General features: G+C 45.3%; 2 protein-coding genes across 3 annotated transcripts; one reads left to right on the top strand and one right to left on the bottom strand.

The window, feature by feature from the left end:
* The first annotated feature begins 227 nt into the window (after positions 1–227).
* On the top strand, positions 228–5,328 carry TUBB1 (tubulin beta 1 class VI). 2 transcript variants are annotated; one of them, NM_001144100.1, is made up of 4 exons: positions 228–284; positions 3,100–3,208; positions 3,871–3,981; positions 4,118–5,193. In NM_001144100.1, the coding sequence occupies exons 1-4, from the start codon at positions 228–230 to the stop codon at positions 5,191–5,193; spliced, it is 1,353 nt and encodes a 450-aa protein (NP_001137572.1). The 2 variants fall into 2 exon arrangements, with proteins under 2 accessions (NP_001137572.1, XP_059748728.1); XM_059892745.1 differs by lacking the exon at positions 228–284 and having other exon boundaries at positions 300–3,208; positions 4,118–5,328.
* Positions 5,329–9,437: 4,109 nt separating this feature from the next.
* ATP5F1E (ATP synthase F1 subunit epsilon) lies at positions 9,438–13,129 on the bottom strand. Its single transcript, NM_001143741.1, is given in 3 exon segments — positions 9,438–9,595; positions 11,012–11,138; positions 12,840–13,129. Coding segments are annotated over 2 exon segments (156 nt in total). The 5' UTR covers positions 12,872–13,129; the 3' UTR covers positions 9,438–9,595; positions 11,012–11,014.
* Between the last annotated feature and the right edge of the window lie 24 nt (positions 13,130–13,153).

Below are 13,153 nucleotides of genomic sequence, written 5' to 3'. Positions count from 1 at the left end.
TGTTGGGAGAGGAAGAACTCCCCCTTCACAAGGATGACAGAGCAGAGAGGGGCAGGGGCTGGGCCTCCAGGCTGGACACACCCTTGGGTCACTGCGGGAGGCAGCCTGGTCAGTGGGTCCTGTCACTGCGATGACCAGAGTTGTGTAAGGCTTGTGGCAGTGACCAGCAGCTCTCCCAGACTGGGGACTCGCTCCAGGCAGGTCTGATCCTTGGGTGCAGAGCAAGGATGCGTGAGATTGTACACATCCAGATTGGCCAGTGTGGCAACCAGATTGGAGCCAAGGTAAGGAATGTCCAGTTACTAGTGTTGGCCTGTCCATGATCCATAGCATAGCCAGCTCAGAAAAGCCTCTAAGGTAGCAGGGAGGACCTGAGCCCAGCAGATCCATGCACTTGTCCAGTGTCTGACTTACTGATGTCAAATGACGCCTTTAGTGGTTAAAGAGACTGAGGGCATAGGAAAAGGCTTAAAGGGTAAATCTAACTCCTGTTAATTCTGTGGACAGTTCTGTGTGTATAAAACACCTGTCAATCGTTTTTACTTTGATCACCTCTGCGTTCATATCTAAAACCAGTAATTTTGTCTCAAAATAGTTTTCCAAAATTTCTTGGGAAAATTTTTCCACTGTATCACTAAGATAGCTTTCCCTCCCCTCCTGTATTTATGTTCCAGTTTAAAAAGATCAACTACTATTTTATTTTGAATGCAACCAAAAATCAAAGTGGTAAACCTAAAATTTTGGGGGTTCAGCAGCAGAAATAATTAAAATATATCCTTTGTGATATAAGTTTTTCTCCTCCTCCATCACATTTTTCTAAAAAGTACTTGGTTCTATTGACCAATGCTAAAAAACAGATACCAGAGCCCAATACCTCCAAGTCTAAGTTTTAAAAATTTATTTTTTTAAAGATTTATTTATTTATTTTTGGCTGTGGTGGGTCTTTGCTGCTGCACATGGGTTTTCTCTAGTTGTGTCCAGCAGTGGCCACTCTTCATTGCAGTAGGGCTGGATGGGGGAAGCTTCTCATTGCAGTGGCTTCTCTCGTTTCAGAGGATGGGCTCTTGGGAGCCTGGGCTTCAGTAGTTGCGGCTCACAGGCTTAGTTGCTCCATGGGATGTGGGATCCTCTCAGACTAGGGATCGAGTCGGTGTTCCTTGCATTTCAAGGTGGATTCTTAACCATTGGACCGCCAGGGCAGCCCTCTTCAACTCTAATTTTAAAGTGATCGGTTCTACTATGAAACAGCTGTCTGATTATTCTCTTTACTATTTTGAAATTACTTCTACTAGTATGAATTACATTAAAAACTTTACTGCATTACAACTTGAAAGTTTATATGTGATAAGATGATGTAAAATTTACCATCTGTAACCATGTTTAAGTATCTACTTCAGTAGTGTTAAGTACATTCACACTGTCATGTCTCCAATCTCCAAAATGCTTTTCTTGATAAACTGAATTTAAAATCCTTTTTTCTTGCAAAACTGAAACTTGGTGCACACCATTAAACACTGCCTCCCCATTCCTCTCCCCTGCTCCTGGCACCTGCTATTCTACTTTCTGTCTCTATGAATTTCATGAACATATAACAGTATTTGGCCTTTTGTGAGTGGCCTGTTTCACATAGCATAGTGTCCTCAGGGTCCATCCCTGTTGTAGCACATGTCAGAATTTCCTTCCTTTTTAAGGCTGAATAACAATCCAGCTGTATAGATAGATCACATTTGTTTATTCAGTCATCTGTCCATGGGCAGCTGGATTGTTTCCAAATTTTGGCTACTGTAACTAACGCAGCTATGGAAAAAATGAAAGTCTTTTAATACAGGTGTTTAAAACCCGGGGCAAAGAAAATGACCGCTTACAAGGAAGATGTCATCCTTCCTTGATGGAGTGATAAGACGTTCAAAATTAAAACACACAGAGAAGGGAGGCATGGGCCCTTACTGCTCTGAATTTGGAAGATAAGGTGAAGATAGGATCCAGGCAGGGAGTGCAGGGTCTAGGCAGGGTCTCAGCTCTGGGTCCAGAAATGGGCTGCCTAATGGTTAAAGACCCAGCAAAAACTTATTATTTGGGGCCATAAGAACTTTTAAGCCATATTTTTTTTTTAGTCTCACTCCTGATTTTATTTTTTGGTATTTAAAAAAACTTTTAATTGGAGGATAATTGCTTTACAGTGTTGTGTTGGCTTCTGCCATACAGCAATGTGAATCATCCATAAGTATAAACAAGACATTTAATTTGTGGTTTCAGAGAACTTTCTTTTTTTTCTGCTGATAATTTACTATAAAACAGAGTCTTATATTAATAAGATCAAGGCCAAGCAGAGCTATCATTCATAAATGTGGTTAGAAAAACAGCCTTGGGGATTGAACATAAACGAATACATTTTCATGTATATTTGTGCTTCTCCAGGGTAATGAAAAGGGGCCATTTCAGTAACTGTATCCATAAAAGCCTGGCACATATCTATATAAATAATATGTGTATGTGACTGAAGGTATAATATGTTTCAAATAGTTACCAGAAAATGGCTATGCATAATTTTGAATTGAGGTCATATCTGATCATCCAAAATGCGCGCTGTTTAAAAGCATGCATAGGTGTCCTCGTGATGGGCTTTTGGGAAAAACTGCATGAAAATAAATCCGCAAAGTGGAATGAGATGTTATTGTGCAGTCAGATAAGAATTCAGTTTATTTTCACTTAATGGGATCTATACTCTGCTATCTGGATGCATTGTAAGGATGCAAGTGTAGAGATACACTGTCTGATGTGAAATTCTAAAAGAACAGCATTAATGTATACAAGGGCCTGAATTTCACAAAAACGAAATCCAATTTGACATTTTATGTGTTGTATTGAAGCAGTTCAGGTGGATATAAAATGCAGTCTTCATCTTCATGGCTAGCAGCAGGGACAAAGCATAAATTTAGGAAGGGGCGGGCAGGTGGGAAAAGGGCCCCAGTGATAAATCTCAGGGAGGAAAGCGGACCCAGAGCCCTTGCTTCCTGTCTTTCTGCTCAATCTGCCGGCTCCAACGTGGCCTTCAGCAGGATCCCTCTGCACACTGACCTTCTCTCCTTCTGCTTTCAGTTCTGGGAGGTGATTGGAGAGGAGCACGGGATAGACTGGGCCGGGAGCTACTGCGGGGACAGCGCTCTGCAGCTGGAGAGGATCAGCGTGTACTACAATGAGGCCCATGGTAGGACGCCGCACTGTTGGCCTCGGTCACCAGCCCCGGGGACACAGCAGAGACAGGAGGGCCTGCGAGACCAGAGGGACAGGCGGGTGATGTTCTGAGAGCTACAAAGGGTAGCCCTGGCAAGGCTGTCTCTGGTCACTGGAGGGCCACGCTGCCAACACAGACTGTTTAGACCCTGACCTTCCTTTCTGGTTTTTATTATTTTATTTTTTCCCTTATCTTCCTTTTCTGGTTTTTATTTTTTAATTATTATTATTATTATTATTTTTTGCCATGCTATGTGGCTTGTGGGATCTCAGTTTCCGGTCCAGGGATTGAACCTGGGCCCTGGGCAGTGAGACTGCAGAGTCCTAACCACTGCACAGCCAGAGAACTTTCCCTTTCTGGTTTTTAAATACAAAGTAGAGTCAGTTCCAATAGGAACAAAATCCTCATCACTGGCAAGAGAACAAACAAAATGGACAATGGTGGAAGAAGTGATTTCTGAAGCTTTTTACAGATTTCTGTGATTGTTGTCGGGGTCTAAGCTATCACTGCCAGTCTATCTACCCAAGACACTTTCTAGAAGGACTTTTCCCCCTCACCCAGGTTCTACTTTGATGAAACATGAACCTTCAGAAAAATAAGTGAGAAGTTTGCTAACTTCATATCTTTCTCTGCAGGTAAGAAGTATGTGCCCCGAGCAGTCTTGGTGGATCTGGAACCCGGGACCATGGACAGCATCCGATCCAGCCGAGTGGGGGCCCTCTTCCAACCGGACAGCTTTGTCCACGGTAGGTTTTTCTGGAAGGTTCCACCGGGGAGAGAGCAAGAGTGCCTCCTGGAGGTGTGCATCCTCCCCAGCCCCCATGCCCGGTCCTGGGGGGGTGGGGGTGGAGAGGGGTGTGACCGAGTCCCCTGTGCCCACAGGTAACTCTGGGGCCGGTAACAACTGGGCGAAGGGCTACTACACAGAGGGCGCCGAGCTGGTGGACAGAGTGCTGGACGCAGTGCGCACCGAGGCCGAGGGCTGCGACTGCCTGCAGGGCTTCCAGCTAGTGCATTCGCTGGGTGGGGGCACGGGGTCAGGGATGGGCACACTGCTGCTGGGCAAGATCCGCGAGGAGTACCCCGACCGCATCCTGAACTCGTTCAGCGTGATGCCCTCACCAAAGGTGTCGGACACTGTGGTGGAGCCCTACAATGCCGTGCTGGCGCTGCACCAGCTTGTGCTCAACTCTGACGCCTGCTTCTGCATCGACAACGAGGCGCTCTACGACATCTGCTTCCGCACGCTGCGGCTCAGCACGCCCACCTACGGGGACCTCAACCACCTGGTGTCCCTCACCATGAGCGGCATCACTACCTCTCTGCGCTTCCCGGGCCAGCTCAATGCTGACCTGCGTAAGCTGGCCGTGAACATGGTGCCCTTCCCGCGCCTGCACTTCTTCATGCCCGGCTTCGCGCCGCTCACGGCCCAGGGCAGCCAGCAGTACCGCGCGCTGACCGTGGCCGAGCTCACCCAGCAGATGTTTGACGCCCGCAACACCATGGCTGCCTGCGACCCCCGCCGCGGCCGCTACCTCACCGTGGCCTGCATCTTCCGGGGCCGGATGTCCACGAAGGAGGTGGACGAGCAGCTGCTCAACGTGCAGACCAGGAACAGCAGCTGCTTCGTGGAGTGGATCCCCAACAACGTCAAGGTGGCCGTGTGCGACATCCCGCCCCGGGGGCTGAGCATGGCGGCCACCTTCATCGGCAACAACACAGCCATCCAGGAGCTGTTCAGCAGGATTTCCGAGCATTTCTCGGCCATGTTCAAGAGGAAGGCCTTCGTGCACTGGTACACCGGTGAGGGGATGGACATCAACGAGTTTACTGAAGCTGAGAGTAACATCCAGGATTTGGTGTCCGAATACCAACAGTTTCAAGATGCCAGAGCAGATGTGGAAGAGGAGGAGATCGGGGGGGAAGCAGAAGTGGAACCGGCAGATAAGGAACATTAACTACGAGAGGCCCTGCCTGAGGCTGGCTCTTCCGGAGCACTTTCTATTAGGATGAGCAAGTCACCCCTGGGAAGGCAGGCCGATTCTGTACTGCGACACAGAGACCCACCTGCAGCCACTCAGCCTTAGCTTTGATGGGGGATTTCGGAGGGGGGGGGGGGTGGGGGGGAAGTACTGACAGGCACTAGGGTCTTGAAGAGTGTGGTATTCTATGCACAAGCTTGATTTTATTCTTTTTAATAGGCAGGTGAATTAACTGTAAAGTGCTCCCTTTGTTTAAAGATTTGATTTGGCTGTTTGCTATGTGTGGAGATGGACTGTGTGGATGGGGTGGGGGAACCCCTGCAGGCGAGGTTAAGTTGTATAGGCATCAGCTACCCTGGTAAGTGCCTGGGGATCTGTACTTGTTGGGATCTTGGGACTGTTAAGGCTCTCACTGTAGGTTCTCTCTCAATGCATGGCCTGCTGCCCACTTGTTCACATCTGCTGACCTCCAGGAAAGTCAGGTGACTGCTTGATGTTTGGGAGCCACACAGGAAAACAGGAGTCAGTGACCACTAGTAAATTGTGGAGATTGTGTGTACACTTCAGCGTACCAACTGCAAAAAGGAAAAGGGAGGAAAGGAAAGTGGGAGTCCTTCCCGAAAAAATACCCAGGCAAAAAGCCCCACAAAATGACAACTCCAGTCTTCTGATCTTTATGTCTGAATAGCCACCTTTTAAAAATATTTTTAAATTGGCTGTGCTGTGCAGCATGTGCGCTCTTTAGTTCCCAGTCCAGGAACTGAACCTGCATGCCTTGCACTGAGAGCTCAGAGTCTTAACCACTGGTCCACCAGGAAGTGCCCTGTATAACTAGCTCTTAACATATATGTAGATACTTTAAAGTTTCTTATTAATGTTTGATTCTGGGAATTCATTCATCATCTTTGGTTCTTCTTGTAAAGGCTATTTTGAAATGCCCTTTTCACTTGAATGCAGAAACCCTCCTGAAGGGGCTTTGCAGCCACCCTGCTCTTTAGAAAGGGCACATGCAGGCCCAGCGACCACTGAAATGGAGAAATTAAGCAGCGGTGGCTGTAGTGTCCTTCGAGGTTATGGAGGACACTGTCTCATTAGGGAACTTTTACAGTTCAAATTAATTTGCAGAAGTTGCCATAAATGTTTGCATGATGACACAGCTTTAGCCATTACACGATTTTAATCTGTTCACATTACAACGGACCAAATACACAAGAGCGTAATCAAATCATCCATAACTTCTTAATTACAGTTTACCTATTTCTGACATATTGCACTGCCATCCCATCCACGAAAGGTTTTAATGGCTTTCTAGAATTACCACAGAGTTATCCAATTGGATCCATGGGCAGCCAGTGATGGGAGGAACTATCTACTTGCAGGCAACTGGGTTTTCATCTCCTATTTGCTTTGTAACCTGCAGTAATAGGGCAGCCAGTGGGTGGGTGATAGTAGCTCATTTTGAGAAACTTCACTCTCTTCACGTGCGTATCACGAGGAAATAACCAAAATATGCACCAAGAGAAAAATTCTCTCGATGTTTGTATTGTGACATGCCTTTTATCTACAGAATTAAAAAAAATAAAGTTTTAAACACTTTCTACTTGTGGTTCAAAAAGCACTAAAACCGAAAGCAGATTTAATAAGAAACTGCACCTGAATTACTTAGAGTTCATAACTTCTTTAGATGCTAAAAAGAAACATAACCTGTGATTACATAAGAATTTATACGCATGCTTCCTCTGGCACTTTTTTCACTTTCTCAAATCTAAAAAGGCAATTAAATAGATGCAGAAAAGGATACAGATCTAAAGTTTAAAAAACACCAACAAAAACCCTGCTGATTTATATTACTGTAAAGATTTTTGTTTGCTCAATAGTAATCATTAAAGTACAAAGAAATTCAATTTTAAATGGCTAAATTGCTTTATCTCAGACTAAGTAAATTCCTTTTCTGGGAGCCTAACTGCCCAGACTTATTAATGTTGAGTAGTTAAAAATATTTCAAAATGCATCCCACTATCCTACTCTTGTCTGGTGAAGTGAAAGTTGCTCACTTTCACTTCTGACTCTTTGCGACCCCATGTCTATGGAATTTTCCAGGCCAGAATACTGGAGTGGGTAGCTGTTCCCTTCTCCAGGGGATCTTCCCAACCCAGGGATCAAGCCCAGGTCTCTCCTATTGCAGGCAGATTCTTTACCAGCTGAGCCACCAGGGAAGTCTAAGAATACTGCAGTGCAGTAGTCTATCTATTCTCCAGGGGATCTTCTCATCCCAGGAATTGAACTGGGGTCTCCTGCACTGCAGGCAGTTTCTTTATCAGCTGAGCTAAGTAGATATAGATTAAAAAAAAAAAAAAAGCAACACACACTAAAACCAAAAGAAATCTGTCCCAATTTTGAAAGGCCTCTTCCTTTAGCTGTACAGTGGTTACAGCAACATTGGTCTCTCCAAGACCGAGATGGTAGACTCAGGATTTTAGAGCATGTTTGATTCCTTCACTTCACACACAAGAACCTTGTTTGAATGAGGAGACTGAATCCCTCACAAGTCACGCAGGTGGTTAGTGAAATACCCACAACTTGATCTGACCAGGCCCCCTGGTATTCTGGACACAGTGGTCCTGCCAGCTACCCAGTGGGGCGTGACGCAAGGCCTCATGGTAACAGTTCAGGATTTTTTTAATCATGGAGAAAGAACCGCACAGAATCTCTACTGAGCAGTGAATCTGTCCTTTACTCAGTTAACTTTAATCCTTTCCTTATCACAAGGCCTGTCCCTAAGTCTCGACTCTAATTATTCCATCTGCCTCCTGAATAAAATGACTTATCTCTAATTAACTTGGCTGGAAATGATTCAGCCCTTTGCCTATCAGTTACTTTATTCGTCTGGTATCAGAGGCCCCATGGCCTTGTGAGTCATTTGTTTCTGTCCCAGTAATGAAAGATGCCTCCTGGTACCTTAATTGTGGGGACTGAAGCATGACAACTGAGGGGCCCTGACTTCAAAAGCTCAGGACAAAAGCCTCAGGCACAGGGCTCAAGGGGCTCCTAAGCTGCTTCTGTTCAGCACCCCCGCTCCTCTTTGCATGCCCTGTGCCGAGAAAGAGATAAAACTTACATACAGGTCAAGAGTCTGGGGCAGGAAGTCCTCTCCAGAAGCCAAGAACAAAAACGTTCTCTTGGGCTCGTCCTCAGCGTGGCTGAGTGGCCCTGATAAATTATATAGTGAGCTTAAGTATCAAGGTGAGAGCCGTTCCTGGGGCAGAAGCTGAAGTGTTTCAAAATTTCCTGTCCAGCTGTATTTCTCCATCCTCCAGAAGTGGTTAACAATCAAGCAGTTCTAACTCTGCAGTAGGATTTTATTTAGCCAAGTGCTTTCAAGTTTCAAAGAAAGAGAAACACTGCACTTGCAAAAATTCTTATCTCTAAGTATTTAAAGGGTAAATGAATTACCCCAAAAAGTACACTGGACGGCTGTCCTAAGCACGCCTGAGACCTGCAGTCCAGAGCCTTAGATTTTCATGTCAGCTCAGCCATCAACTCTGTAAGCAAGTTAATGAGTGGTTTTGTCTAGTTTCCTATGAGAAACACTCCCAGGATATAAAAGTTCATTTATAAGACAAAGTAAAAGATATTTTGTGCTTGATAATTTCAACATTAAAAGTACTCCTCTATAGGTTTTAAGTGCATGATAAGAAATGAATACCACAATTTAGTATTTTGTTTCCTAATCTATGTTTTAATAATCATTCTCACTTAGTCTACTGGCTAAGTGGCACCACGTGGATACGACAGGTGCCTGCAAAGGAGGATGAGGCCAGCAGACAACCCACTTCCCCTCCCCCACCCCTGGCCACTAGCTCTGACATGATGTCTGCAATTTGAAGATAAGGAGTAAGACAGCTTTGATGACAGAGCCCAATTCTGTCAATTTATGTCATGAAAAAGAGCACTATTTTGAGACATTTTCAAAATGTCTCCTGGATCCCTTTGGTCACTAGATATGACATCTCTTCTTCCTTTAACTTTTTGGGTTTTTTTTTTTTTTGGCGGCTGTGGGATCTTTGTTCCCCAACCAGGGATTGAACCCATGCCCCCTGCAGCTTGGAGTGCTAACCACTGGATGGACAGAAGTCTCTGTTCTCCTTTTATCATATTCCTGCAGCCGTGCAGATGGCTCCCATAAAGAAGAAGTCTGACAGAAATCAAAAATCAACAGCTAGAGTGAACTGTACTTTAATTCACTGGCATTGTCAATCTATGAACAAGACAGGTATTATTTTGTTTTTTTTCCATGAAGGGAGATGGTTTCCAATCTGCTATAATATGTGCCCACAGCTTCACCTTGAACATGCAGCATTCAGGCTGTACTCAGGGTCTAGAAGGAAAAGAGAAAATCCAAGTTGCTGGTCCTTTTGTTTTCTTAAAAATCCAACACAAATAGGGGAAATAACTTCCTTACAACGAGCTGTATAATACGATTGCGGCTTCAGTTCACTTGGCTGGTGATAAACCTTGGCTCTCAGATGTAAAAAGTGTGGGTTCACCTGAGAGGCCCTAGCCAAAGAGGCACTTCCTTGCTAAATAAAGCCAAACACTCTCCCCACAGTTAAGAAACACTCTGTCTTTAGAAGACGTTGAGGCAGTGGGGACTCATTCCCTGTACAAGGTATAGACAGTGGTCACTGTGCTGTTTACTGGAGCCAAACCCTACTTTCTGGCCCCAAGGACATCGCAAGGTTGAGGGCAATCGAAGCAGGGTTTGGATCAGCCATGCTGCAGGCAGAAGTGGGGTGATTTTTCTCAGTTAGCTCACTGTTAAAACAAAAACAACCCAACCTAAAGGTCTCATTCCTCAGAATGATGAGATTAGACAGAGAGCCCCAACAGAAACAGGGCTCAATTCAAAACACTGCATCTCCAGACTTGTAATAAAATATTTACTAATTTAAAATGAAAATGAAGAATGCTTAGGGGAGACAGTTCCAATAAGTAAAACTGCTCATAACCACAAGCTGCCAAAGGATTAATATTTATCACATTTCCTGGCTACTGCTGAAAAATTTTTTTTAAAGCAAAACAAGAAAATTAAATCTGAAAAACATCCCTCTGGTAATTTGCCTCACTTTATCTTTGAAATAATAATGTCAAAAAAAGTGGTTTAGAGATCAAATCACTTTAGTAGTTTGAACTTATCAACTGTACGAAACTGTCTTACTTTGCAATGCCAACATCAGAGGTGAAATGAACCAAACTCTGAAAGCATAATAAATTTAGCAAAACAGTATTCACTGCAGGGTCTTGATGATTTTAATGCTTGATAAGAAATCAGGACCCTTGCCTGTACTGGCAGCCCTTATGCTTGAGAACACTAGCAGATGTGGGGAAAATAAACTCTTAAAGAAGAGTAATTTTTCAAGCTTCTGAAGTAGTTACATAACTCCAATAACAATTATAAAGTTGGGAGTTTATCCTCCAAATATTTGATTTTGTGTAGACAAATGAAACAGGTTTAATTAAAATAAGATGGCCGATGGCTCTTTACCTAAGCTTCGCTAAATGAACTAAAAATCAATGTGGCAATTACTTCTGCTTGTCAGGGCCTCCCAGTGACATTCTTTGATTAAACCATGGGACTTCTACAACCTGTGTGCCTCAAATTATCATCCCACTAACTCTAAACGTATCAACTGACCAAACATGGACAGCTATTTTTGAGAGCTGAAATTCGATTTTTTAAAGCTTTCTAAAAACTTACGGTGCAACTCTTTTTCTAAATGTATCAGTAACTTACAGATTATTCCTTTTTCACTTTCACAATTTTTATGGTGCTGCCAGAAGTCTTCATGGCGTTTGCTTTGAATTCAGTCTTCAGTGCATCTCTGACTGCTTTTGCACAGATCTGGGAGTATCGGATGTAGCTGGGAGGAAATGAGAGAGCAAGAAAGCTAATAATCAATGATCCAGCCAGACTGGTTGTGTGACTGTGCTTTTGTTTTCCTGCCTATACTTTTGGTTTCACTGTACATTATTGTAGAACTGAACTTTAAAATAAATGAATGACGCAAAAGGACTATATACAAAGAGAAATAAGACCAGAAAGAAATGTATCAAAGCCTTCATTGGTACTAGAATGGGAGATTTTTTATTTTTCTTTGCACTGTTTTCTCTTCAATACATATGAATTTGAACTAAAAGATGCATAGATTTATTAGAGGGAAAAACCCACAGCACAGTCCTAAATGTTAACAAAGGGTATAACATGACTGTACTTTTTCCCATTTGATTTCAACATTTTGTCTTTTATTATTCTTACAAGATAAAGCATACATAATTAAAAGAGGAAAAAAACACACCTATTTTGAATGAAAAGAGCTCTACTTCTGATTATTTAAAGGTTTTCCTCAGAATACTGGATTCTGATTCACAGGTGTGCCATTGAAAATAACTTCCCAATCAAAGTTTCTAAGTTAAACTGAGAAGCCCTTAGAGAACATCATCAATTCGAGCAAAATATCTGACAGCCTGCTTCCTGTTTGCTACGTGGGACTCCCATCAACACCTTATTTTCCAGGAGATGTAAGCTCACTTTTAACACTCTTTGAAAACAGGAAGGGGAGTTTGCTGCTGACTATTTTCTCATATTTTCAGGTTTGTTTTTTGGGGGACCAGAGATAGGAGTTCAGATTCTTGCTTCCACTCCTAGGAATTGGTGACCTTTGCATCTTTTTGTCTAATTTGCTCACCTGTAAAAACAACAGCACAAAGCAGAAGGATAACAATATTTGTCCCACTGGTGGCTGGGAGGATGAAAGACCAAGTGAGGTGAGCAGGTCTGCCCCACCTATCACGTGGTAGGTGCTGCCTCTGAGGGGGGACCATCATGCCTCCAATCCTACAGAACTCTACCTCGACCTTGAAAATCAGCAAACTCTTGGGTTGCCCAGTCATATACCCACAGGTCACCATTAGGAGGTGCTACTTAATCTAGTCAAGTAACAAGGTGTGTTAACCTGAGCCAGGTGAGCAGCTCAATCGGGTGTACGGGCAAAGAAACCAGTTGTGACACCTAGACCCACGGTTTCTCCATCTCACCAGAAGCCGTGGCCTCCAGTGTGTTCCATATTCTGGCTTCCCAGGAGCCACCACTCACCTGTGGCAGAGCTCTTTACACCTTATCAAGGGCTTTCACCCGTTTTACCAATAAACCTGACAACAGGAGTTAATTTTTAATGATGCTAGAAAGAAACAGCTACGGTGACCGTGGTTACACCCAGAGAACCCCTCCGCTCTCTCGAGCTCTGTTACTTCCAGAATCTCAACTGAGTCCAATTCAAAGGCCAAAGGCCGCGCGGGTGAGAAGCGCCGTCCTTGAGAAGACATGGCACTTGTCGAGGGCGCTCCTGGGAGCACGCAGGTGCTCGGTGACACTCGGCAGGTGCCGGCAAGTGCTCGGGCCCCGGCGGCCGTGACCCTGGCCCAGCGTCTGCAGGCCGCCATTTTGGGACCTCAGTCGCCATGCCGACCCCCATCCGCGAAGCGCCCGGCGTGACCTCCGACCCCGGGCCGCCCCGTACCTCCCCGTGCCCCAGAGGTCCGCCTTTCCCGAGGCCTGGCCCTACCTGAGTCCAGCCTGTCGCCAGTACGCCACCATGATGTCGCGAGAGGGGGCGCGTCGGGCCGAATCGCGAAGACCTGTCAATGTCGGCTCGGCGCGCGGCCCGGCTGCCGGAAGGTCAGGTCTGAGAAGCGGAAGGGGCGGGGCTCCGAGGCTGCCAGTCCCGCCCCGCCTTCCCGGACGGCCTCACCGCCTCGTCGCAGAATGCTCCCCGCGCCGTGAGCCAATAGGGGCGCGCGACCCGTGCCGCGGTTGCCAGTGCAGGTGTGCCTCGCGGGTTTCCGTAGTAGCCTTGCCGGGGCTAGAGGGGAGGCGTGA

Source organism: Bos taurus, chromosome 13 (genome assembly GCF_002263795.3).
Source record: "Bos taurus isolate L1 Dominette 01449 registration number 42190680 breed Hereford chromosome 13, ARS-UCD2.0, whole genome shotgun sequence".
In the NCBI taxonomy this organism is placed as follows: domain Eukaryota; kingdom Metazoa; phylum Chordata; class Mammalia; order Artiodactyla; family Bovidae; genus Bos; species Bos taurus.
Note: the sequence above shows the minus strand (reverse complement) of the source record. Positions and strands in the feature narration are given on the sequence as shown.

Excerpts from the sequence above, each read along its gene's own strand:
- TUBB1 (XM_059892745.1), top strand. The coding sequence starts at position 2,890 with ATGCAGTCTTCATCTTCATGGCTAGCAGCAGGGACAAAGCATAAATTT. Across the intron at positions 3,209-3,870 it reads GTACTACAATGAGGCCCATG|GTAAGAAGTATGTGCCCCGA; the intron begins GTAGGACGCCGC and ends CTTTCTCTGCAG. Across the intron at positions 3,982-4,117 it reads ACCGGACAGCTTTGTCCACG|GTAACTCTGGGGCCGGTAAC; the intron begins GTAGGTTTTTCT and ends CTGTGCCCACAG.